The sequence below is a fragment of the Crocodylus siamensis genome, chromosome 4 (genome assembly GCF_052110815.1).
Source record: "Crocodylus siamensis isolate JL-2025a chromosome 4, ASM5211081v1, whole genome shotgun sequence".
NCBI lineage: Eukaryota > Metazoa > Chordata > Crocodylia > Crocodylidae > Crocodylus > Crocodylus siamensis.
This window is the reverse complement of record NC_143398.1, coordinates 155,224,007-155,250,599: the sequence shown is the minus strand read 5'-3', so window position 1 is coordinate 155,250,599 and position 26,593 is coordinate 155,224,007. Positions and strand designations below refer to the sequence as shown.

Below are 26,593 nucleotides of genomic sequence, written 5' to 3'. Positions count from 1 at the left end.
GCCCTGTGTTACAGCAGGACCTCTTGGCTGGCAATACACTTGGGGACCCATTGACGAGGATGTAAATGATAATTCGTGCATCAACAAGCTCATGGTCTAAATCAGGGGTGACCAAGATAGGGCTCATGGGCTGTAGTTGGCCTGTGGAGGCTTGCCAGCCCGCTGCTGCCACCATTCCTAACGTCAAATTTCTAGACCCATGTGGCGCCTCACAGGCCAGATGATGTAGCCCCATGTGCTGGCTTGTGCTTGTGGGACCAGATAAATTGGAACCCACTGGTCTAAACAGATGGGGAAGAGAAAAAAGAGCGAGGCCCAGAGGCAAACACCCAGCAGGTCAGCCAGAGAGCTGGGATAAGAATCCAGGAATATTGGCTATGACAAGAACATCCTCATGACTAGGCCACATGCTGCCTCCCTGATAGCCCCGACAGTCAGGCTCAAATTGGGTGCTTTGCTGTGCAACTGATGGCATGTACTAATAGCTGAACTGGCTATCAAATTATGTGCGGGTCCTATTTGGAATTTGCTCTACTTCATGCTAGTTTGATGACAAGAGGGAGAGGGTGAGGGGGGCTGGGGGACGAAGAGAAGAAAAAAACCCTGTCTGGTGCTGATAAACTAAGTAGTTTGTCTGTGAAAACGAATGGTCTTTCAAAGAGCAAGGATATAAATTCATCTGGAGTGTGTCAGCAAACGTAGCACCAGCTGCTCAGTGTGAGCTTTAAATGATCCTGTCAGTCATATAAACCCTGCTTTGAATGGTATTTAATAAAGATTTTTTTGTTTGCATTTAATAGTTTGCCTCTCCTCTCCACCAAGATTACGTTAAAAAATAAAGATGGAGATAAAACCTCCAGCGTGTGAGAGCTGCTTGCCACTTGCACTTGTGCTGTATGGGTTCATTTTTTTCCTGAACCAGCTAGTTAAAACAGCAATGGATGGAGCCCACCCTGGGTCCCTTTGTTCTAATCCTGACTCTGCTTCTAGTGTGCCATGGGACCTTCACTGTGTCATTCCTTCTTTCAGTGCATCAGTTCCCCCATCTGTAAAAGCAGCATTGAACAGAACCATTGCCAAGCAGGTGCACAGCCCAGTGACTAGGAAGCGGGGCAGATGGCCTAGAGTCTGGGATTCTGGACTCCTGGATTCTATTCCTAGCTGTGCTGCTGACCCCAGCTGAGTCATTTCTGCTCCTGTGCTTTGTCTGTCTTGTCTACTCCAACTGTGCAAAGCCTGCCTTGGGCACAAGAGCCAATATGAGAAACAAGATCTGTTTCACACATATGAGAAGCAGATTCTCAGAGAAGTTACAACAACTTCCAAGAGATCACACAGCAGACTGTCTCCCCCAACCCTGCAGGTAGTGGTAAAGTGGCAGGATCTGCTGTCTGAAATCCACCCAGTCCTGACAAGAGCTGTTCATGCTTCCAGGAAAGGGTGCTGTGGGTTCTGCCAAGACAAGGAGAAGGGATGTAGCCAGGCGTCAAAGAAGAGGGGCTCTCTGGGCAGAGAGAATCTAGGGTGTGGGCCCAGCAGCTCAGATAGAGGATTCCCAGAAGCCTCTCAGCTTGGAGAGAGGAGACTTGGGCTGATCTTGGTATTGCTAATTTCGGTGTTAAAAAATTCCGATCCCAGGCAGGGGGTTGAGTTCGCATGCTTGATGCCAGATACATCACATGCAGGAACTTTTTGAGAGCCCATTCCTAGCTACACATTTGCATTGAATGTTGGTAAGGCATTGCTTCACGAGCCCACAGACAGCCTTTCTGCTGGAAACTGTCAGTCCACAGTAGATCTAGGACTCGTGTGGAAAGGTGAGAGCAATTTCCCTGTCACCTGGTGGACCATGTCCCAGTTCAGGAAGGATTGATTTCTCTCCCCCAGCCTGCTCCCCACAGAGAACAGCTTATCCCTCAAACAAGAAAAACTTGCCAAGTGCCCCCAGAACAGAGCCCCGTCCCCCCCCAAAAGAGCCAGCTGCGCAGCCTCAGAGACCTGTCTGCTTGAAGATCTCTCACTAACCCCATTACTCTGCCTGCCTACAGCTCTGGTCTCTCAGATCTTTATAGGCACCTTCTCCTTTCACTGCTGAGTCTGATTATCATGGGTTCGGCTGCTCTTGGGCACCTCCGAACGAGGCAGGCCACCCTGTTTCACTGGGATAGTTCATGCTTCTGCTCTGAGGCAATTGCTCAGCATATCAGAGCTCCTAAGGTGCCACAGTGATAAAGGATGACCATGATTTTGTATCTGTACAGCATTCTTTACTCCAATTGCCTCCAGTTTATTGGTTGTAAAAACCAGCCAGATGATGGCTGCTCTGCCCATCCCCACTGCAGTGCAGCCACTTGTGGGGTGGGACCCAACAGCTATATCTTGGGCACAACTACTCTGCACAGCAATTGGGGATAGGAAGTATGGGGGAACCTCTATCCAACAGGGATCCCACAATAACTTGGAGAGAAGCGGGTGTGTAGGGTCTTAAACTCTACATAGACCCCTGAGTGCGTTCAGGCCCAGAGATCAGCTGGTCTGACCTCTGGTGTAGCACAGCCATTACTGTAATTGCCACCCCATTTCCCCTGCTTTGAGCCTAATTGCTTTGTGTTGAAGCATTGTCCAGTGAGGCAGCCAGTTTGGATCCAAGGGCTCCAGAGGCAGTGAATCCAGAGCTGCCCTTGGGAGGTTGTTCCAGTGGTCAATCATACTCATAGTTAAAAATCTGAGCCCAGTTTTTCTTCGGAGCTTCCAGCTAAAGTTTCTCATTCCTCTTTTCTCTACTACAATAAAAAGCTTGTTAGGGCCTGGTATTTTCTCCTTCTGACAGCACTTACACACTGTAATCAAGTCCCCATTCAATACTACTAGGGTAAATGCAATAGATGCGTAAAAGCTTAAATATCCAGTGACTCTCTTTCTCTCTACGAGTTGCATGCCTGTGGCCTTTCCACTTCTCTGCTACAGTCTACAGGAGGAACAAAACAGGGAAATAAGTAAAGGCTGCATTCTTGCCTCCCAGCTGTGTCACTGAGGAGATGAACGGCCAAGAATCTCAAGCAGGGGATGTGCTGGAGGTCCTAGGTCTGAGGAGGCACCTGTGGTGAGCCTGTGGCTGGGCCTGTTCACCCCTGAATCTGCAGGCTGAGAGCACCACCTGTCATGTAATATTGTCCCATTGTTTCTTTGGGTCTCCCACCTCCTAGGCAGGTGCTAAGTTCCCTAAGGCAGGGGTCAGCTCTCTGTTATGTGTTCATATAGCACCCATCACAGTAGCATCCTGGTGATAGCAAGTGACAGGAGGGAGAGGGAAACTACCATTGTCCTGGTACCTGAGACCTCCTGTCCTGTGGGGCACAGCCCAAGTGGCTACATACCTCTGGTTAGGTGCTAACGTCCACCTTCTCCTCTTGTCTTCAGTGGGAGGTGAAGGCTCCCAGGACCTCCCTGGACCTGCATGGCACCTTGCAGGACTGGGCCTCTAACTTCTGGGACCCCTTTCCTCTTTCCCTGGCTGCATCCCCCCTCAAGACAATGCTCCACAGACTGGAATCTGGGCTGCCTACTGAGTCCCCTTCTCATTAGAGGGTCTCTGCATTCACTCACCCACAGTCAGTTCTGATCCCCTCCCTTCAACACAATGGAGAAAAGAAGCATCTTTCTTCTGAAGAGGCTGGCACTGAAGTTGCTCATGAATATTTCATTTAAGGATAGCGCCTGATGTGCTTTTATTTATAGGCCTCACCATCTCTAATATTTCCCTTAGCTCCTCGTTCCCAATCCTGCAACACACAGCAGTTCCCTGTGCCCCACCCCCGAAACCTGCTTAGCAGACAAGCCTTTCTATTTAAAGGACAGAAAAAAGATGCTAAGAGTGTGGGCCAAATGCATCCCTGGAGTAAGAGCACGGAAGTACAGGAAGCTGCTTCCTGCAGGACTGATCATGGCTTAGCATGTGCATGTACACTGTTAGTGTATACACAGGAGCTGCTGGCAGGACCTTGGCCTTGGGCAGGAGAGGCATGCAGACCAGAACTTAGTCAAAGGGGAGAGCAGCTCATACTGTGTTTCTTAGGACTGAGGGGAGGAGTAGAGAGCAGCATCTCTCTAGGACTAAGGAAGTAAAGCAGAAACACCCAGAACAAGCCCCAAATCAGCATTCTTGATCCATTGACTTCAAGGCACTTCATAAGGAAATCACTTGCCCCACTCTACAGATAGGAAAACTGAGGCCAAAGAGAGACTCTGATCCCCTTTGCAACTGCCCTTTTGTATGTGGAAACCTGATCTCTCTCACCCTTCCACTCCCAGCAGTAACATATTCCCCAGGTCCTACCTTTGCCCCCTTACAAGGAACATTCCCCTTTTCAGACCCAGCCTTCCCTACAGATACCCAATGCTGGGTCCCACTGGTAAAATGGATGTTTCCTTTGATGGGTTTAGTCTGTCACCTTTCTCTGTCACTCCCTGTCACTGCTTCCTGTCCTGGGAGACAGGTGAAAAGCAGAGCACCATTCACCTCTTTCTTCCTGCTGGGGTTCCAGATCCCTCTGTCATATCACACCTTGCTTGTCTCATCTCTAAATTAACCCGTCCCTGTCACTTCCCTCTCTCCTCATACAGAAATCTCTGATGCTAATTGTCTTTCCCTCTCTCCATTTCTGCTCTTTGAGACATGGTACCCAGAACTACCAGGTGGGATGCCCCATTGGTCCATAGAACAACATCAGGACTGCCTCAGGATGACTTTCCTACACCACTCCCTCTGTATCCCAGCATAGGCTTAGGTCTTTGGCTGCTGTTGCATATTGAGCAGGGGTTGCCACACAGATGTCCATAGTGATGCCTAGGTCCTTTCCTGCATGGTCACAGCCCCCAGTATTTAGAGCTGAGCAGGCAACCCAAGCAGTTCAAAATACCCCTTGCAATTTATATTTGTCTGAGACTGCATTTTGTCTGCCAGAGGGCTACATGGCTCTGGCTCCTCTGAAGTTTCTCACAGTCTGCTCTAGTCTTCATCAAACCAAATAATAGGCTAGCTTCAAATTTCACCACCAAATCTGCACCAAGACTTGTCTAGCTATTGAAAAATAATCCTTCCATGTCTCTTAGGGCAAGGGTCTTTAACCCATGGCTTGCAAGTCAGATGCTGCCTGTGAGACTCTCTGACATTGCTCAGAGCCTCAGAAAATCCAAAAGCTAAAACCCAGGTTGACAGGCAGAGTAAAATCTGTTGTTGCCCTTGGCCTAGCAAGGGCTGTGGAATGCTGTCTTAGACAAATGCCAACTACACATGCCCAGAAACAGCATCTATGGTGTGGCTTAGAAATAAGCCATAAGGGCCAGCCTCTGGTCTGGCAGAGCACTGACTTCAGTATTGCTGGGAGCAGCAAACCTGGGCCTCAGGTCATAGTTTTCAAAGGAGCAATTTCTAAGGCCAGATTTTCAGAACAGCTCAGCATTCTATATGCATATGAGATGCCCTGCTCATAAAATCTTAGAGAAGTAGGACTGGAAGAGGCCTCCAGAGGTCATGTTGTCCAACCCCCAGTCTGAGGCAGGATCATCCCTATCCAAACCATCTTATACAAATTCATAATTCAACCTCTTAGTAAAACTACTGTCAACCCTGACACAACACAAGAGATAACACCCTAACCTGCTACAGGCAAAATGCTCAAGAGATCCCAGGTATACTGCCATGCCCCCTGCTGCAGAGGATGGCAACACCCTCCCACCCCAAGTCCATACCAATCAGCCTGACCCTGAGGTGAGACATTCCAGCTAGCAACCTTTGGGTTTAAGTCCCAGCAGAAGCACTGGCACACCCCAGGCAAAACCCCAACCCTTGGCTACAGCCAACCTGCAGTGCCTTTGAAGAAGGCTTAAATCCCCCCTGACACATAGCAGAAAGGAGTGGGGGGCACAACCAGAAGCTCAGAAACATGGGAAATACTGTTGTGGGTATAGCATGTTTAAAAATGTGGTCCCGAGTTCTTTGGAAGGTTTGGCCCCTAGGTCCAATCTGTGCAGACCCACTGTTCATTCAGCTCCACTGAAATCAATAGGAGGAATTTAGAAGAATCCTGAAAAGAACAAGCTCTGTCCCACAGAACCCATCCCCCTGGATTTATTTACCTTCAGGACAAAGAAGAGCATGGAAGGGATGCCAGCAAGATCAAACCTCCTATATTAAAAACAAAATCTCCTTCCTTGCGTCATTGGTAACATCTTAAGGCCTGATCCTGAAAGTACTTGGGCACTTTAGACACTGGAGTATTGACTTCAATTAGATTGCTGTCATGAGCAAACGTACACTGGCAGGACCAGGGCTTTAGATGGCAAAATGTGAAAGAAACTTAAAAAGCCAATTTCCTGTGTCTGCGTTCGTTTTTTGCCCCACTACACTTGGGACAGCCTACCTCTGTCATTTCTTTCCATTTTAATTATGCTGTTTGGTATTTTGCCTAAACTGCGGGCTTCTGGACCCTGCAATAATGATAGGCTCTGAATGCTTCTGTTTCTCAAGAGTGGTAGGCTCCCAATGTCTCCTGGTTGCAAAGAATAGTTTGAGCAATGTGACCCAGTTATACCAAAGGCTCACAAACCAGATGTTACAGAACCTAATGCACAAGTGCTTTTTTTTTTTTTTTTAAGTCTTGTGATTTTAAATCAGTTTCATGGTTTAAAGAGGGGGTCTGCCTTGTAGGGCTGAGCACTGTGGGAGGCAGTACCAAAAACCAAGGTAGTTGCCATCTGTTCTAGTCTAGCGAGCTCCTCCTAATGGTTCTCATGCCTGGGTCCTGCATAGCACTTGTTACTTCTGTCTTTGGGATGCTACAAGGAAAGATTTAAATCCACAAAGATTCCACCAGCATTAAAACAAAAAGGACTTTGAAAAAGCATTTCCTGTTGCACTAAACTACATAACTGTCCCTTTCCTCTTGCAGGATAATCCCCATTTCAGGCCACCCTTCCCATGGCAGTACACCTGTTCTGTCTTGTAGATCAGCTGATTCCATAACACCGAAGCAAAACTGCATGACCCAGGTTCTTTGGATTTCAGGTAAATTGATGGGCCCTGCTCAGATGCCATAGCTAAGATCTGTCATCATTACACACAGAGCAAACCCAGAAGAGTAAGCGATCTGGACCCAAATGCACCAGTTTCACATTTATTCAGGGATAGTAACACATGCTCTGAAACTCAGAAAATCAGCCCTGGATGATCTGAGCAGGCGTCAGAGCTGAGAGTCCATCAGCCCTGCTGGATGACAGGCAGAATATTCTGGACTAGCAGCTCGTTTGAGAGAGGGATGATACATATTCAGGAAGTTGCTTCCCATGGAACAAACCCGTGCAGCTCAGATGGTAATCAGTGCAGTGTTGATCCTAGCTCACGGAGTTCTGCACTTACACCGTGATAACTGCAAGTCTCTACATGCATAGCTGAGGTTTCTTTTCAGCATACAAGCCAATATAGGCACCTCTCTATAATGCAACTGACCCAGCATTTTTCACTTTTGTTAATGATCTTTCTAGAAAAGACACACGCCTGCTGCTGAGATTGTGTAGGGGAAATGGTGGCAGCATGCCTCAGTGCTCAGTTGCACCTGGGTTCATTGGGCTAAACTGGTACATGTACAGATTTCAGTATGTGATTGCAGAAGCTCAGGCCTAGCGTTGGTTTAGTGCACTGATCCTATCTCTTCTAGTGACCATACAGAACTAGCCTCTTTGCAGCTAATGTGATTGCTGCTTCAGCCCTGTGCTCCGCGTGTTAAATGTCCCAGGTTCAAGCTGACAACAATCTGAACACAGCTTGCATTACGAGAGCTAGAAACAACTAGCTTTACAACCCAGCCTGTTCTAAGCTAATTGTCCTGACAGTTCTAGCTATTAAGGGCTAGGTTTGCAAAGGAACTAAGCTCCCAACCTGCTGAGCTCTTTTGCAAGTCTAGCCCTATGTTCCTAAAGATGGATCAGTAAACCCCTAAAATGCAGTGCACGGCTGTAATGCAACCTGGGACTACCCTATGTACAAACGGCACTTCATAGGAAAGCCAGCTCTGATAGCAAAACTTGGGAGCAAAACTCAGGAGTCCCCAAGGTCTATGGGTTTGGACTCTCTCTCTGGATAAATCTGAAATCTTTATCATCTAGAGCCCCTGGTCACTAGATCGTGTTACATAGTCTACTCAATTTCAGCTGTATCGTGGTTTAGATTTCTGTACAGACCACAGGCATGTTGCAATCCTACTACTGCTCACTAAATCCCATAATACTAATTCTAAGAATAAAATCAGGAGCCAAATTTCTCTATCCCAGTACTTCTTTAGTCCTCAATATCATAACATGCAAGCCATTATGCATATACATGTACCAACTGCCAGGCTAAAAGAGTGAGACCTCACTCTCTTCAGACCAGCATGGGAGGCTACTGCTTTAAAATCAGGAGGCAGACAAAATCCCCAACTGAGGGATGAGATGGAACCGTTCCTGCAGGAATTTGGCTAAAATGAAAGCTAGATCAGCAACCCTGGACCTGGGGTTAATAAGAAGTTATCAAGCTTAAATGTAAGGAGCTAGGGGATTTTCTAACGTTACAGGCGAAAACAATCTTACATGTTACAGCAGGGGTAGGCAGCCCCCAGCACAGGTGCCAGAGTGTGGCATGCAAAGGCATTTTGCCTGGCACATGCCCCTCAGGGCAGATGTGGGGAAGGGGCCAGGGCTCTGCCACTACAACAAGGGTCGGCCCCCTTGCAGCCTCTCCACTGTCCACTCCTGGCATGCCAACATCTTACAGGTTGAGGTTGCAGGTGTTTTTGGCACTCTACCCAAAAACATTGCCAACCCCTGTATTGCAGGCTAAAACAAGGGACAGGTGCCTTTTGGGCCCAAGTAGGAGCCATGCACATATTAGAAATACCCAGAGAGGAGGGGGGTTGTTCTTCTCTCACTCCCATTCACTGTTCCTGTCCTGTTCACATTGCAAAGGTTTTGCCTGTGGGCACACTCCTGCCCAGAAGACAGTGACACTGACCACACACCTCCCTTCCCATCCCAGAGCCCCATATTTGGGTGAGGGTTGGAATTTAATTAAGGGCATGAGCTGGTGGGCTCTGACTTTCAGGGTATGCCTCACCCCCAGAACACCCTGAGTGAAGGACACTGAGGGCCCTGGCCCTCCATAGGGGTGGCGGATGTGATGGGCTCTCTGAAGGGCTAAACCTTCATGGACTCTGCAGTGCTTCTTCCCAGTTAACTCTGGAATCATTTCCTGGGAGAGGCTCTCAGCCCACTAGCCCTCTTCTTGCTACTGCTACCTCTGCCCACCCAGTGCAGCTCCTGGTTTGTAATGAGCCAGAAGTCAGTGGCCAATAAGCTAGCTGACCTTTTCCTTGGCCCTGCTTGCCTGTTTCAGTTAGAAGTGTTACATCAGGAGTTGGCAATGTTTTGTGCAGAGCGCCAAAAATACCTGCAACCTCGACTTGTAAAATGTTGGTGTGCCAGGGTGGCAGGCAACCTGCAAGAGACCTGATCCTTGTTGTGGCAGCCCTGGCCCTTTCCCCACTGTCTGCCCCAAGGTGCATGTGCCAAGCATAATACCGTTGAGTGCCATGCTCTGGCACCTGTGCCAACGGTTGCTTACCCCAGTGTTAGAGCCAAGTTCCTTCAGTAACACACAAGCACAGGTGCAGGTGTCAGCTCCTTTCTTTCCTCCTCCTCCTCCCCACTTCAGCTATGAAAAGGGATGGGCAGGTCCAGCAGGAGGGAACAGGGGACATGGGTCTGCTTTATGCCACCCAGGGTATCAGTCTTACCCTCACCACCATGGTATTTGAGCACTGGGCCCTGCATACGCAATATGGAGCAGAGATGGGCCCACTCCCTAAACTAGTGATTTTCAACCAGGACACCACAGCATGATTCACAAGATATGCATGATTCACAATAAAAAACCCTGCCCTGTTGTAGTGTTTCTGAGTTCTTTGCAATAGAACTGCTCTATTCTTCTTTTTTTTTTTTTTAGTCAACAACCGAGTGCAAGCTAAAAGCTGACAAGGTTCTTTGGCTAGATGTGATATCTTTTATTAGACCAATTAAATAGTTGGAAAAATTGTTCTTTGCAAGCTTTCGGGCACGAGCACCCTTCTTCAGGTATGGAGAAGCTAAAAGCTGGCATTTTTTGAGGGCTGCCTTGAGACTAAAAGGAAGGAGACCCACTGCTCTAAACCCGAGATCAGGATCTGGGTTTCAGCACTGCCTCAGCCCAGCCCAGGCAGTAGGTGACAGCTCAATCTCATCCTGGGGTTTGGGTGTCCATGGGTTGAGACATACCCACTGGGACCTGATGGGAGGGGGGTGGGGGTGCAGACCCTGTGTGAAGCTGGGCTTGTTATGATTACAATTGCTGCCTCAGTTCAGAGAGGCTTGCTCAGCAGGTGGCCCAACAGGTGCCACAAAGCAGACGGAGACTGCTCCCCACATGCTACAGGAATATCTTTAGCTTCCTCCCCCTACAGAAAATGCAAGGTGGAAAAGATCATCCCTGCTAGAGATGAGGGAATCAATGTCTCTGCCGGCCCCTCAGCACCCTCCTTCCAGAGCATAAGGGGATGTGCAATGGATTCCAATCATGTCATCAGCAATTAGCACCAGCCCTTTGCTGCCCGGGGGACCTTATTTCTTTCTAATGTGGGCTCGCGTCCAGCAGATGCTATCACCAACAGTGTCATGGCATGATCTAGGTAATCATTTTTCCCATGTGGCTAGTTACAGTGAGGTTTCTATTGTTATAGAGGCATTTCTGTTGCTGCCCATTCAAACAGAAGCACTCACCCTTCCATTTTAATGCCTCCTGTTTTAGTACCTATCCACCCTTCTGCAGCCCCTCCAACTGAGCACGTTAGAGACCTGAATGAATCTAGCCTCACAATGCTGCATGACACAAGATCAGCATTAGGATCCAGGATTTGAGAGCAGGGAAACTGAGACACGGAGAGCTGAAGTAACTTCTCTGAGATCAAAGATGAATGGAAATAGAATCCATGACTCCTTTTCCCTCCTCCCCCATAAGAAACTTGAGATGTCACTGTTCTCTGGGCTGGGAAGAGAATCCAGGAATCCTGACTTCCAGGACTCCACTCTAACCATGAGACCCCCCTGCTCTCTGCCCTGAGCCCTAGATACTACAGTAAAAGGTTCACAAGGACTTCAGTTAAATAGACAGATGTACAATACTACTGCCAAGATATGGGAAATGAACCCAGGAGTCCTAACTCTGTTTCTCTTTCCTTCTCACTTACACACGCAAATTATTATTATACATAAAAATGACATTCAGCATTTGGTGCAGGTCTGATGCCTTTTAAAGGATCATGCATCCATCTTACCAGAGTTTGAGAAGATACATTTTGCCCCCATAGATCAGGCATGGCTTAGCAGAGTTCAACATTTATTCATTCGAAAACAAATGTCTAGCGTTTCCCCAGGGGCATCACCTCTGCATGTGTGCGGGTCATGGAGTTTAATGGTATGGTGATTTACAATGTTTCCTTCTAACCCCCTCTCGAGTTTCAGTAGACTGAATTATGGGCCCAATCCTTAGCTAGTACAAGGCAGTAAATTGTTTGCCATTGGTTTCTGTGAAGAGCAGGAGTGCTTTGTGGTATTACAATTTATTTGTATCAGGACTGAGTGTGGCAGGAGTTGTCCAGACAAAATGAAGGGCTTTGCTCCAAAGGATTTGCAGTTTAAGCATCCTTGGGGCTCCATCCTGCAGAGTGCTGAGCAATCCTGAAAGGCAACAATCCCACAGAACAGTTCAGCACATCCCTGATGCGGACAGCTCCCATTAAAGACAATGGGTCCAGTTGTCTGCTTCTAGATAAGAATATCCTCATGTGCTGTGTCTAATTGGGGCTTCACAGGCTGATCCTGCCTGCAGGGAAGTCAAGGGCAGCATTCCTACCAGATTCAGCAGGCATGGGGTCCAGTGACAAGACAATTATCCCTGACTTATCATGCAACTCAAAATCACAAGAGTTTACTAAGGACTGGGAAGGCGGTGTGGGTCTGTAAGTCTGTGGTGGGATCCCCTGTGCCTTTTATTTCCATTTGGGTTTATTTGGGGGGAAGTAACATCATTCTATTTTTAGTGGGAATCTAATTACTCTGTCATTTGCTTTCAAAAATATCTCAGCAGCATTTTGAATTCAAGCCCTTTGAGAACTGATCACTTAGCCCCCCCAATGGCACTTTTTGTGCCCAGGCACTTGGCACCCTTGTAAGCTGTAGATTTATAAATATTTTAACAGAGATATTTTGTTAGTAATTAGTAACCAGTGTGTGGAAATGGCTTTGATTCAGAACCATGATTATTAACGCAGTTAAGATGATTAAGCTGTATTGCAGAGGCACGCGCAACCGATTTTATTTACTCTTGACGAGGAGCTTTGCCACTCTTATAAATTCATCTGTTAGTACCTGATTTTGCAAACACAACTACAGAGCAGAGGCTGCCATCCAGGAAAGTGCTTATGCCCACATTTAACTTTTTGCATGTGTTTAACCCGTTGACTTCAATGGCTTAAAATGAAGCACCAGCTTCATTGCTGTCTGGAATAGAAATGCTTCCCTGAATCAGGGCCAACATACTTGCTGTTGAGTCATCTCAGTGACTTCAACTGATCAGCTCACAGCAGTGAGCTGTACATTTGGTAGTTAGTGCCTGCAGGGTTGGGAAGTTACAGCAGCTACAAAGAGCTTCTCAAGAATAAATAACTGTTTGCTGGATCCAGCTCTTAAACATTTAAAACATGCATGTGCTGCTGCAACCAAGCAAGCCTGATCCAAAGCTGAGGAAGGTAAAAGAGAGAGAGTACTATGTTGTGTTCAATGGGTTTAAGATCAGACCCTAATAAAGCAAGAGAGAGATGTAGCTTTTCATGCTTTGGGGCAAGGCTCAGTGCTGACTTTGCCTTCCATCCTGTGCCACTGGAGTGCCATGAGTTTCCCTTTTGATTCCAAGGGCAGCAAACCACTCATCTCCTCCCTCAGGTCAGCACTGGCATGGGCTATCACAGAAATACTTTGTAAAGTGAGAAAAATGTCTCAAACATTAGCAATGACCGAGGTTTCCACAGAAGCCTGAGGGAGTGTGGTGCCAAGACCTACCTGGGACATTCCTACCCTGTAGCTTCATGAACAGGACCCTGTCATTGTGACTGCATTTTAATACATGTCTCCGTCTGAAGCTGCAGAGACAGGTATCTTGGGAATGTGGCTGAAGCAATGCCATTAATAGGGGGGAAGCTAGTTCCATTAATGGCAAAATATCATCATCATTGGCATTACTGTATATATTAATAAGAGAAGTAAACACACTCATTTAAAATGTTGCCATAATCTCACCATCCGATCAGAACTGTGGATTCCAGATTTCAGTTCAGAAGAGCAACAAACTGAGCTGAGAGAGTGTCCTTTTTAATTAGGGCTATTATTCAGGCAGTCACATAGGGTGAAAATACTGGGTATATAGGCTTGATTCTGGCCCCTTCACTGCTATCAATGCCAAATGATGGGTGTGGGGTTAAATCCTAGCTGTCAAATATCATCTGACCCTGCAAGGTGCTAAATACCTAGGCTTCAAGCCACCCAGGCACGGCATTTTATGATTAGCTTTCAAGCATATGACTCAGTCCTGTTGATCTCTATGGGATGACTTGCCTGCTTGAAGTTAAGCAGCTGTTTAAGTGCTTCTGCAATCTGGGGCCACAAGGCTCAGCCCTTTGGGTGCCTGAGCCCATGTATGGAAATTCACACAGAATATCAGTTGGTCCTGGTAACGGAGTAACAGCCAAGTCTGCCAGCTGGAGTCTCCTAAGGGAGTGTAGGAAGGGAGCTGGACCAGTGGCCAGGGCACCCAGTTGGGATTCAGGATTGCTTGGATTGGATGCTGACTGGCTGCATCAGTTCAGCAAGCCGCCTCCCCTCCCTATGCCAGTCCTGCCTTGTTGTCTCTGCAGACTGTGAGCCCCTTGGGGGATGGTCTCTCTTGTCCTGACACAAGGTGGTTTATCCTAGGTAGGTCCTCCATTGGCTCCTGTTTAATAAATAGTATGAGCAGTTTATCAGTCCCGCAGCAGGCAGGAGCCAGGCCACAGCCCCAAGTTGTGGACAGAGGCAAAGGGCACCTTATCCTCTAGGAATGGAAAGGCCAAGGACAAGTTTGCTGTTGAGGTCAGACCCTGCTCTTAGTATATGCTAAGGAAAACTTCAGAAGAAATACTGGAGGAGAAAAAGCATGTCCTCTGGTAGATATGTACAGCCACAGAATATACAGCCTTGGAGGGGAGGGGAGTGATTCTCAGACTTCCTTTCCCTACAAATGAATCACTGAAATGCAGCCCTAACTATGGTGGCACGACTGCACCACTATAATAGTGTGTGACACCAAAGAATATTAAGCTCAGGTGACATTTAAAGTGTGACAGGAAAGTCACCATTAACGCTGACAATCTGTGCCTTAAATCGCACACAGTTTTTCTTTGGGGAGGCGGGATTACAGTGACACAATGTACAGAAAGGCAGATTTAAGAGTCTAAAACAACCTCTTACATTTTCTGGCATCCTTAGGGCATTTCCTAGTAGGATCTCAGAGAGCTCTGCCAATTGGGGGGCAGCACCGCCATACTGCCAGCCCAGGGCTGGGGGAGGGGGAGAGGGGAGAGGGGACAGACAGCTCCAGAGAACACAGACAATGGGTGGAGGGGAGAGGACATTTTGCCAGATACTGGGGCAAACCCCTTTGGAGAGTGGTTTCACGCCCATGTAGCAGGAGCCTGGGTGCTCTTACTGTTAACATTCCCGCATGGAATTTAATCCTGGCAAAGGGGCTGAATTAGGAACTGGGAGGACGAAGCCATCTGTGTGTGCCCAGGCCTAACTTCCCACACAGCCAATGGACCTCACACGCTTACCTCGGGGGAGATGCTCCTGACAAGGCAACTTCATTGATGGAAAGGCTCAAAAGGGCCACTGGGATGATCCTACGTAGTGCTGGCTGGTGAGCCCCACCCGTGACTCATACTCTGTCTGACTGAGCCTCCCTTTACATAGATTTCATAGACATCAGGGCTGGAAGGGACCTCGGAAGATCGAGTCCAGCCCCCTGCACAAGGGGCAGGAAGTCAGCTGGGGTCATAGGATCCCAGCAAGATAAGCATCCAAATTTCTCTTGAAGGCATTCAGTGTGGGTGCTTGAACCACCTCCAATGACAGGCTATTCCAGACCTTGGGGGCTCGGACAGTAAGGGAGGGGTGCCCCATTTGATGTGAGCTCTTTGAGGTCTATTTCCAGGGCACTTCTAGTCCTTTGGCCTCCTGGGCCGATAGAACAACACTGAATGTGGCTGAAAGAAGGAACCAACCCGTTCTTTTAACAGACTTTTCAGCTTTGGGCCTTGAAGTGCCTGAGGACGGGGGGTATGTCTGGTCATCCCACTGAAGCACTGGAAGGGGTTATCTAGAGAGGTGGTGGACTCTCCATCCTTGGAGTTTTTGAAGGCCTGCCTCAACCCAGCCCTGGCTGAAATGATCTAGTTGGGGCTGGTGCTGCTTTGAGCAGGAGGTTGGATTAGATGCCCTCCTGAGGTCCCTCCCAACCCTCATTTTTTATGATTTTACAGAAGGGGAAACTGAGGCACTGAAATTCTTCCCATGTCTCCATGGCCTGGGCCATAGGAAAAACATGGGTGGGGGGGCCTGGCTTCAGAGCAGGACTGGGACCCAAATGAACTGTACTGCCCCTGCCACCGCCTAGCAGTGCAACTTAGACGCAGCCCCTCGCTGCTCCCCCGTTCTCCTGGCTTGTTTAGATATGAGTCTTTAGATCAGATTTAGATCCAAGGCTTTTGGGGGGCCAAGGGCCAAGCCTCTTGCTGCCTGTGCAACCCCCAGCAGCAGGGGGCCTTTGGGCACTGAGGCCCTTCAGGCGTCTCCTAACAGAGAAGGTCAGAGGAGCTGGGCACAGCTTCTCCTTGCACCTCCACCCCGGGGATCTGGCAGGGAGGGGCGGAGCGGACCTTTGCTGCTGGGAGCTGGGGCCCCCTGGGCCTCGGGGTGCCCGGGGACACGTGAGGAAAGCTGAGTGGGTGGGTGTGAGCGGTGGAAGGACCCGGGCGGCCCCGGGGAAAGCAGCAGCCCCTGGCCAGGGGCAGAGCCGGGCGCTGCGAGGAGCCTCCAAAGGAGCCCTGCGCCTCCGAGCCTCACGCCGGGCAGAGGCAGCTCGGGCAAGAAGTTGCCGGCCGGCAGATCAGGCAGCTCCGCTCCCTTCCCCCCGGCTGCTCCTCCCCGCCCTCCCCCCCGCTCCGGGCGCTGCTGCAGGAGGAGGGATGAAGCCGCGGCGGGCGGCGGCCGGGCGCCTGGGTCCGCTCCGGGGGCAGCGCCGGCTCCACGAGGTGCCCGGGGCGGCTGCAGCCGCGGCTGGGGGGCAGGCGGGGCGGCGGCTGTGCCTGCCCCGGGGCGCAGAGAAACTTTTCCCCGGGGCCGGGGGCCGGGCCCGCGCTTACCTGCCCGTTCTTGCAGAGATCGGCCCACATGCTGGTGCCGTCGCCGCCGCGCATGAGGACGTGGTAGGTGAAGAAGTAGGTGCCGGGGATGTTGCAGGTGAACTTGCCCGTGGCCGCGTCGTAGTGGTTGCCCAGGTTGGTGACCACGTCGTCGAACTTGAGGATCTCGTAGCCCTCGTGCGGGTTCTTGAGCCCCGCGTAGAAAGCCACGCGCGGCACCGTGGTGTAGGTGGCCGTGCTGATGGCCCCGCTGCCCCCGGGCCCCGGCAGGCCGGGCGGGCCCGGCTTCCCCGGCTCGCCCCGCGCCCCGGGCGGCCCCATGGCCCCGGGCGGGCCCGGCTCGCCCGGCGGCCCCGGCGGCCCCGGCTTGCCCGGCCGGCCCGGCTTGCCCTGGGGGCCCTGCACCAGCGTGGAGGGCGGCGGGACGCCGCTGTGGTCGCTCAGCGTGTCGGCGTCGGCCCGGATGCTGGCGCTCGTGGTGGCCGCGGTCTTGCCCAGGTAGGGGTCGCAGACCATCCTGCAGGTGCCCAGCATCTCGTAGTGCCCCTCCGCGCCCACCGAGCTCACCAGCACCGGGATGAGGATGACCAGGACCAGGATCATCACCACGCCGATGGCAGCCGCGATCAAAGTTTTCCTTCCAATGCTGAGCCTCGGAAGGGGCTGAGTCCGCGGCCTCCCCGTGGGGGCAATGGTGCCTGCGGGGGTGGGCACGGCGCGAGAGAGGAAGCGGGGGCAGCAGGGGCGCCCGGCCGCGCCTTCCCGGACCAGGCGTCCCCCGGCTCGGCGGGGCGGCGCGATGCTCCGGCTGCCCCGGGCTGCCCCCGGCCGGCTGCGGGCACCGAGCGGCGGCGGCGAGCCGGGCTCCGCGTCGTCCCTTCGCTTCCCTTCCCTTCCCTTCCCTTCCCTTCCCTTCCCCGCCTGGCGCTCGCCGGCGTTTCAAGTGAGATGTTATCTGCCCATTGATTCCCCCCCCAGTGCACCCAACCTCCACCCACTTCTGAAAAAAAAAAAGAGCGAGCGAGCGGGCGCGAGCTCGGTGATAGGACTCTGCTCATGCACAGAGGCAGCGTGTGACAAGCGGACCCGAGCGGGGGAACTTAGCCCGGTGCGAGAGGCAGCATTTAATCGATGGATCGGGTGATTGATCGCTCCAGTGATTAGAGGGCTTTGATTTTCGCCAGGAGCGGTTAGTGGAGATCCCTTGTCAGGAGTTGTAGCCAGAGACGGATGCACTGACCATATCCCCTCCCCCCCCCCCACACACACACACGCACGCACACACACTCACTCACTCACTCAATTTCTTTCTCTGTAACACTGGAAAAGTTGAAGATAGGGGCGAGGGAAGGCATCATGCTCCTCCCCTGTGCCCGGGGAGCCAGGCAGGACACGGGCATGGGCAACCTGGGTGGCTGCCCAGGGCCTGGACAGAAAGGGGACCCAAAAATGGTGAAAACAATGATTGTTATTATCATGATCTCTGGCAAAGGGGGGCCTGATACGAAAAGTTTGCCCAGGGCTGCCAGGAGTCTAGGTATGGTGCTGCCAGGGACGAAGACTCCTGTTGTGGGACAGTGCCCTGAGCCCTCTGCCAGCCAGCCAAATAGAAATGATTTCCTGCTCTTCCAGGGGCAAAGCAGAGGGGCAGTGACAGCTTGCACCCTGCCCTGATGGCACAGTGCCCAGTGTGGCCTGCATGGGGTCACACCCTGCAGTGCCCACCCGCAGCCAGACAGTGCCATTTGTCCCCGGGGCAGCGCCACCCGGCTCCCAGGGCAGGATCCCACAGGGAGCTTTGGCTATTATGACATATCAATCTTCTCTCACTGCCCTGCATTATGCATGTCTCATTAGAACGGCTGTGGGCAGCGTGATGCCCCCTGGCTTACCAGCGCAGATCCTAGGCAGGGCTTAGGACACTGGGGCCCTTCTGATCCCCCCCGGAGTGATTCTGTAGGTGAGACATTTCCATTGTTTCCAGGGCTGGGAGTATCAGAGCGCTGCCTGCTCCCTCTCTGCTGCTTTTCTCACACGGGATCCCTTTCCTCCCTGGTTTATTTCTCCAGGCATGTCAGCCCTCCCCAACCTGGAGTAACGATTTGATTGAGATGCGCTTGGGAAGCGGGGATAGAGCAGGAGGCAGCAGCAAGGGGGTTAAAACCCCCGCAGCTCTGCGCCTGTCCGCTCTGTTTTGTCTGTTGTGGTTTGCTTTTGGTTCACAAGCCACTTTATTGCATTAAAGTGTTTAGGTTGCATAAAGTGAGATGCGTCTCCTTCCATCAAGATATTTGTCAAATTAGCCCAGGCAGAGTTTGCTGCCACCTTGTTTATTTTTTTCCCCCCACCTCATGCATCTGTGAGCTGGGTCACACTGGGGTAGCACAGGCCCCTGCCCCCAGAGTCCTCCCTGTGCTGCCAGCCCCCACCCAGGGGAAGGCACAGCCTGGAAGGCCCAAGGGCCAGTGGCTGGGCTGAGGGGGTAAGTAGGAAGTTTCCCGCTTGGTAGGAACAGGTGGGGAAGTGGCCTCACTACCCTTAACATAGCCTGCCCCTGCCCCTGCTCTCTGGTGGCATCTGAGCTGGTGCTGAATGCAACTGTCTGTTTGGGGGCTGTTTCTTTCCTTGCCCTCCCTCGCACACCCCTGCTTATTCACTTGTCTTTTGGACCCTGGCCACCACATGACAAACAGGCCACAGTGCCCCCCATGGGAGATGAAAGGAAACCCCAGCTTTTCCCCGCAGGATGGGCCCCCACACCAAGTCTCCTGGCAGGTTAGGGCAGCCTGTGCCTGGGTGGCATTGTCAGCAGGGACAGCTCTTTATTCAAATTGCCCCCCTCACAAACAGTGCTCCCTTCACCACCACAGTGTCATTCCTGTCAGCCCCAGACGGATTTTCTGCGCTTCGCTGGAGTGGAAAATAACAGCTTCAAACTTTACAGAGAGGAGAAGGCGCCAGCACTTTAATTAACAGCCATCTTGGCCCACGAGCTGCCGCTGCCGCTGCTTCCAGTGACTTGCACAGGAAAGGAAGGCAGGGTGGGCTTTCTTCCTCTCTCTTACTGATAATTAAAAGGAAAAAGTGCATTCGTGCTGTGTCTCAGCCATAAATCACCCATAGGGAGCTGAACAGTTCACCACAGAGGCAGCAGGGATCTGTGTGCGGCCACTAGGGACCTTGGAGGGCCAGGCCCTCTGTGAAGATCCATCACTTTCACACCTGGCCGCTGCCAGCAGTGTTTTCAAAGGCAGCCTTCAATGTGGGGTGCCTCCTTTTCTTGAGCCCCCAGCTTGAAACAGATTCTTGGTAGGTCAAAGCAGCTGGTATGAGAGGCAGATGCTCAGAGGAGGCTCCACCTGAGGCTTTCCAAACCAATGACCTCCTTGGAAGTCCTCACAGCATATGATAGGGTTTTCTTCCCCCTCTCCTCCCCCTCCCCTGCCCCAGTAAGTGTCTGAAATGTCCCAGATTCCCAAAGGAATCTCCAACCGACCTCAGCCCCATGTATATGCAGTGTCAGAGATTTTAGGACCTGTACGCATAGCCAGAGGGTTATACTCAGAGGTTCCTGCATCCAGCCCCTCACTAGTGGCTGAGTAAGAGCTTTCATTTCATCAGCCCAGCATCACCCCTATGACTGAGTGGGGAGGACTTGGCCTGAGGTTTAGATGGGCAAGATGTGGAAATGACCTATTCTGCCAGTGATCTTGAGAGATCAGGGTTTCCCCTGAGGCTGGCCCCACAACAGCTCCCTATCCCAACAGAAGATTTTTTTTCAGGTGACACCTAGACCCTCGGGAGGAAGTAGGACATCTGAGAACCTCCTTGGACCTGGGCAGTTCTGTGCATGGTTGGCCATTGACAGTAGGGGCGGGTTCTGGCTGGTGCTAGAGTGGGCGCCTCATTCTTCCTACTTCTACCTCACTCCCACACTGCTGTCATTTCACTGACTTCAGCAGAATCGCCTCTGTCCTGGCCTGGTGTGAGAAGACCATCTCTTCCCCACCACCCACCATGAGCTGGTTCACTATCCCATGGCCTGTGCTTTAGGGATGATGAGCTCAAAGGACCAAAGAGTCCTCAGCTTCCTCCACTTCAGTGGGCACAGGGCTTGATGCTGTGACCACAGTCCTCTCCAGGTGCCTGATTCTATAGATACCACAGCCTAACCCTGAGAGACATTAAGTGCCAGCAACCTCACCCTGAGGCCAGTAGTACTTAGCATCTCTTAGTGTCCTAATGGAGGGCCAGATCCATTATTGGTGAAACCCCGCTGACTTCAAGGCAGTTATGCCAGGATCTTATTTGTGAATCTCAGAGCAGTTCCCAGCGCAGACTTCTTAAGTACTGAAGTGAAGTACCCAGCAACTCAAAGGCACAGGTAAACAGTGGACAGGGTCTGGACCCCAGTGACAGCACACCATGGGCATGGCAGCTAGGAACAGTACATAATGAAGTGAGGCAGACTGTGCCAGAGCTGGCTCCAGGCAGAAGAGAGAGTTGAGGTGTGCTTGAGAAGCCAGGTGGGAGGGACAGTGTTCCCAAAGCATAAGGAAGACTGAACTTCTTCCCTTGTGATGGTGGCGCTGGATGACCCTAGATCCAACTTTCCAACTCAGCCAACAGAGATGTGCCAGGGCCAGGACCCAATATACTATGACTTGATTTGCAGCCTCCACACTTGCTCCAGCAACTGGAGAAAATGGAGGAGGGACTCCTGCCCAGTGCTTCCCTGGTCTGTAGCAATCTGAGGCCAGATTGCAAAGCTGGCTTGTTGCTTGTATAGTGAAACACAAGGAAAGGTATTCACTCCCACAGTAGCCTCAAGAGATGAAGGGCATTCTTGCTTAAAGCACAGAGCTGGGACTCAGGAGGGCCAGATGACTTCCCAGCTCTGCCACAGACTCCCTATGTGGCCTTGGATATGTCACTTTCCTGTTGTGCCTCAGTGCCCTACCTGTAAAGCAGAGATAAAACTGACCCCTAGCATTACATGTGAGGTACTTGAGTGATGGGAGCCATGGATACCAAGGATATTGTGTGCTGTTATAATCACACTGTACAAACAGAACAAAAAGACGGTCCCTGCCCCAAAGAGTTGATGGTCTCCGTTTAAGACAAGAGGCAGCCGGGGAATAAAGCCAGCCAGGAGGAGCATGCAGCGACATTGAGATGATTGGGATGGCAGGATCACTTCAGGGAACAGTGCTGGCCTGGGGCAGGGAGAAGATGGGGTGGACTTTATTGCTGGGTAGGAGCTGAGTCCACAGTTCTGTTAGTCTATAGAATTTTCCTTTTGATTTGCCTTTTCTGTTCTTCCTTCTGCCTAATTGCCTGGGCAGCTGCACTCCAGCAAGTCCTTTGGAGCAGCAGGCTTATTTGTGTTGGAAATTGGAGCAGTTCTGAATACTTCCCTTTCTCCTGGATAATTTTGTTCAATGTCCTTTAACAATCGGTGCCAAGGGAGGGAAAAAAACCCTAAACCCGCCATCTTCTGAACCAATGATGCTCTATTAAGGCCAATTTGGAGAACAATGTTATGGCCTTTTAATACCCTGTAAGTGAAAGCCGCTAAATTAGAAAATGTAATAATGCAAAGAGCCCCCCTTGCTGTCCCCTTTGCGCTCACAGTGCTGCATATATAAATAATAAGATGTTGCCTACCATTCAAAACACCAGCCAATATCATGCTTAAAGCCAGTGGGTCAGAAGCGGAGATAGATAGCAGCTCTGAAAGAGTGACAGGCTACACAATTATACATCGAAATATAAGGGACAAACTTATGAAAGGAATATCCAGGCCTTAACACAGCAAGATGAAGGCAGATATAAAAATATTACTGCACGTGCCCTGCTGGCAGGCAGCATTTAGAAGGGCCCCGAACCCTGCCTGTTTCGCAGCACTGCAGCATCACCCAGCTAATCCTAATGAAACCAATAGTGAGCAAACATTTCTAAAGCAGGTGCTTAAATCAATGGGAGCTACTGGGGGCACCATACTTTGGCATATCAGCACACCTCCACCCCGGCTTGCTGCTGAGGTAGGTGCCTAACCACAAGAGGGCAAAGCTAACCCAGGGTCCTTAGCATGCCCTGAAAGAGAGGCCCTGTGGCACCACACCCACAGACCCATCCTGCACTATAGACCTATTGCCCCCTTGCAGTGGTGGTGGGTAAGGATTTCTCAGCTCTCTGAGAGGCAGTGAGCATGGGCTCATTTTCCATACAGGAGTAATACCAGGGGCACCCCTCTGTACTACTCCCAGCAGCCAGGGTGTATCTGCAGGGGTGGGTGGAAGAGCTGCCTGGATCTTCTTTTACTGTCATACATGTGTGTCTTGGAGTTAGTACTCACTGGGTGCATCTATGTGTGATATTAGTGTGCCTGAATAAACTCCGGCACACTTTGTGTCAGAACGTATTGCTCCCAGGTGCAGTGTTTACACGTGTGCCTGGGACTGCAGCATGTTGAGCCGGGGCAGTGCAGCCCCAGCTGGCAGGGGTCCAGGGGGTCAGCCTGCCAGGCCAGGTCTACTCCGACCCAACTCAACATGTTGCAGAGGGACAGGCTGGGGCACAAGGGTGCTATAGTACAGGGCTAGCCAGCCAGCAGCCCAAGACTGTAGCACCTATATGTCCCAGCCAACCCCAGTCACTGTCTACATGTTTGTTGCAGCAGAGTATATAACTCTGCCATAGGATAGTACTCATGTTGGGCAGTACTATCCTACAGCAGATTCATTAGTTTACTTTGGCCTAATAGCGCTACACACATAGATGGTGACACTTTACTGAGGAGCTGGGATGCACCCACTGAGACTTGGGCATCGGTCCTCCTCAGGTCAATTGGGCCAGGCTCTCAGCAGACTCAGGCAGACATCCTTGCATTGTGTGCCAACAGGGTTTCAGGCTCTTATTTGGGTTCTCAGAAGACTTAGATGGACCCTGATGTGCTGGTTTTGCCATGGTCATGTTTTTGACTGCAGTCTCTTGGCTTGAGGAACAGGGGCCCTTGGCCTGGGCCTCCACCTGTCCTTTCACAGGTAGCTAACATTTGGTTTTGAGAAGACTTGGCTATGTGGGCTTTGTTTATGAAGAGGCCAAACTAAATTAAAAGCTGGAAAGACCAGTTGCCTGATAGCTGCCAAATCCACTGAAGTTTTTCCAGTGCTGGGGTCCCTATCCCAAGCACTGCAGATAACAATGGGCACAGGGTAGCTCAATGGCAGAGGCAGCAGGTGGCAAGATCCATCTCAGCTCCCAGGCTGCAGAAAGCAACACACTTTTGGCATTTCTGCATTGCCCTGATCCCAAAGAAACCCGACAAGGTTGGAATTGGGTCACCTATCACTGCAGTGCAGCCCCAACTGTAGTACTGAAGAGCACACAGCTGGATGGGGCTGGATTTGGGGAAGATTCCTGTACCCAAACAGAGTGTCAGAGGGAGGTAGGGAGAGAGAGGCTGTTCCCTGGGCTCAGCCTGGCAGAGGCAGTAGGATTAGCATGCAGACCCCCCTCTGAGAAAGGATGGTGGAGGCTCTAATGGTCACAGATAGTTAGGGTCTTGGTGTCACATCTCAGCACCTCCAGTCCAGCTCTGGTCTGGCTCTCTAGGGTCAGTGCTGACTCAGAGGGCAGAGTGCCTCTTCCTTAGCCCTCCCCCACAGTGTCCTATAGCCCTCCTCCCGCATCAGGGTGGTGGGTCAGGAAGGAGGGAGGCCCCAGCAGAGTCATTCATGTCATCACATGCAGCTCAGAGCCCTACTTCCTGTGCTGCAGCCCTGGGGTCAGCATTGATTGTGAGGGGAGCATGCCCCTGATTCAGCCCCCACCCGTCTCTCTACAGCATCTGAGGACACCTGTCAAGGATCACAGAACTTATATGGCATGCCGCCTGCTGGACCCCCGCTGTCACCAGTTTGCCCACTGGACCCCTGGCATGTTACAGCTGGGTGGGGCATCTGGCATGGAGGGGGCTGCCCTCCAGGTTGTTGGGAGCTGTTGTGGACAGCTGTCATCTCCATCCCACCCCCAGCTCCATGGCCCCTGCTGTGCTACTAGAAGAGGATGGGAGGACACAAACTCGGGGAGAGGGGGCAAGAACAATGCCGGCACTGCCTGGCATTGTCTTATCCATGCCCTGCTTTGTGCAAGGCCTGATGGGTGAGCAGCACGACAGGAGTGCTGAGACTGGGCAGACCCATGGGCAAAGTATGGAGGGAGGGGCAAAACTGGCCGGGAGCTGGGTGTGGTGCGGTGGGGGTAGGGACAGGGGGGAAGAGTGGGGTTGGGTAGGGTAGAACATGACAGAAGAGGAGAGTGAGAAGGGTAGGGAGAGAGCATGATAAGCAGAGGCAATGGAAAGTTTGGGTGTGCAAAGAAACATCTTTGTCCTGCCAGGGGCTGTGCAAAGCATCTGGATCCAAGAGTGCTGTTTCGTTCTCCCCACCCAGAGCTGGGCCCATGTAGCAGGGGAGACAGTCAGTTCCCGGCCATTGCACCATGCCCTATGCACTCCCAGGACCCCTGTGCAGAGAAACCCAAGGGTCCAGCTCCAGCCCATGCAGCAGCATGCCAGGCAGGGAGCCTCATCAAGAGCCAGCTGCCCAGCAAAGCGATCTGACTTGTTGACTGTCCCTTCTTCGCTATTGATCGGTCTCCCCTGCAGAAGGGCACCTGGTCGAAACAGCCTCTCTGTCTTTATTTGCTGTCTCTTTTCAGGCTACTTAACCCTCTCACAGCTGCAGCTCAGCCAGGCTTTATTTTTCAGCACTTCTATGGCATCTTGTCTGTGGCAGAGATAATATACCTCTGAGCCTCAGAGTGCCTTGCACAGAGCAACTGCTGGACTGGATTGGAGTAGAGGGTCTCCTGGCTCAGGGTCCTGCTCCTGCCAGAGGCCAGCACCAGGTGCTTCACAGGCAACCCCAGAGGATTGTGGAAGTCAGTTGATCCTCAGAGACCATTGCAGGGCAGATCCCCAAGGAGGGTGGGAATGGAAGGCAAGAATCCAGGAGCAGCATCTATGTTGTATTAGTCCCCATCCTTTTCCCTCCCCTGTCCCTTACCCCTTTCTACATAAGCACATCAGAGTATACCCTATGTGCTAATCCCACGCCTGCAAAGAACAGGGAGGTATGGGTCACCCTGCAGGGCAGAGGCAGGACTGACAAGTGGCCCTGAAGCCTGTTGTAGCCAGGACCTAGCACTGGTTTAGCCTTCAGCAGCTGGGAGGCAGCTTTCCTCTCCTGTGAGTTGGAACTCAGGCCCTTACCCTGAGGCATAGGCAGATGGAGGTGCAGTCTGTTATGCACCAGGAACCTGGTATGTTTGATAGCCCAGAAATGGAGAAGAGTTTCCTTTTAGCCACGTTTGTGGGGCACATGTTGGAGCAGCCCCCATGGCTGCAGCAGTTCTTGTTTGTACCGAGACACTGCACAGACACTGAGAGAGATAGTGCCTGCCCCAGTGACTGGCAGATGAGGACTTGGAGAGGAGGTGGAAAGGTCATGCAGCAGGGAGTGCAGAGGCATTTGATATGGTGGGATGGACCATGGGGTCTTTGGTGAGTGCAAGGGGGTTTCATGTTGAGTTGTTCCTTCACACACTCATGTTCCTCTGACAGACATTACACAGGGCCCTTCCCAGGCTCTGGCCATCGCAGTTTGTACAGAGGGCTGAACGCCAATGGCTCCAATGGAGAGTGGCACAGGAAGGCAAACCCACCCAAGACTTGCTTCAGCTGGGAGAGTCCTTTAGCTCTTCCAGTCCTTCCAGTCCTCTTCTGTGTGGATGATACCTCCCAACTTAGGGTCACCAGCAAATGCTTTTAGAGCCTTCTTATGCTTTGTACCATGAACCCATTCAATAAAATCCACACCTGTCACAAATGGTAAGTAGCAGTTATGCCCCTTACCCTGTTCCAGTGAATAGCCCATGTAATCACTGCCCTTCGGTCCTGCAGCCCACAAGCTGGCACCTCCCTGTGGCCCACAAGTTGGCATCTCCCTTGT

General features: G+C 51.4%; 1 protein-coding gene across 1 annotated transcript in view; it reads right to left on the bottom strand.

Moving 5' to 3' along the window:
* C1QL1 (complement C1q like 1) overlaps nucleotides 1-17,425 on the bottom strand; it is a 41,428-nt gene extending 24,003 nt beyond the window's left edge. The window contains exon 1 of the mRNA XM_090041179.1: nucleotides 16,578-17,425. Within this exon, the coding sequence (XP_089897305.1) occupies nucleotides 16,578-17,180 (603 nt within the window). The 5' untranslated portion in view covers nucleotides 17,181-17,425. The remainder of the gene's footprint in view (nucleotides 1-16,577) is intronic.
* Nucleotides 17,426-26,593: the final 9,168 nt, after the last annotated feature.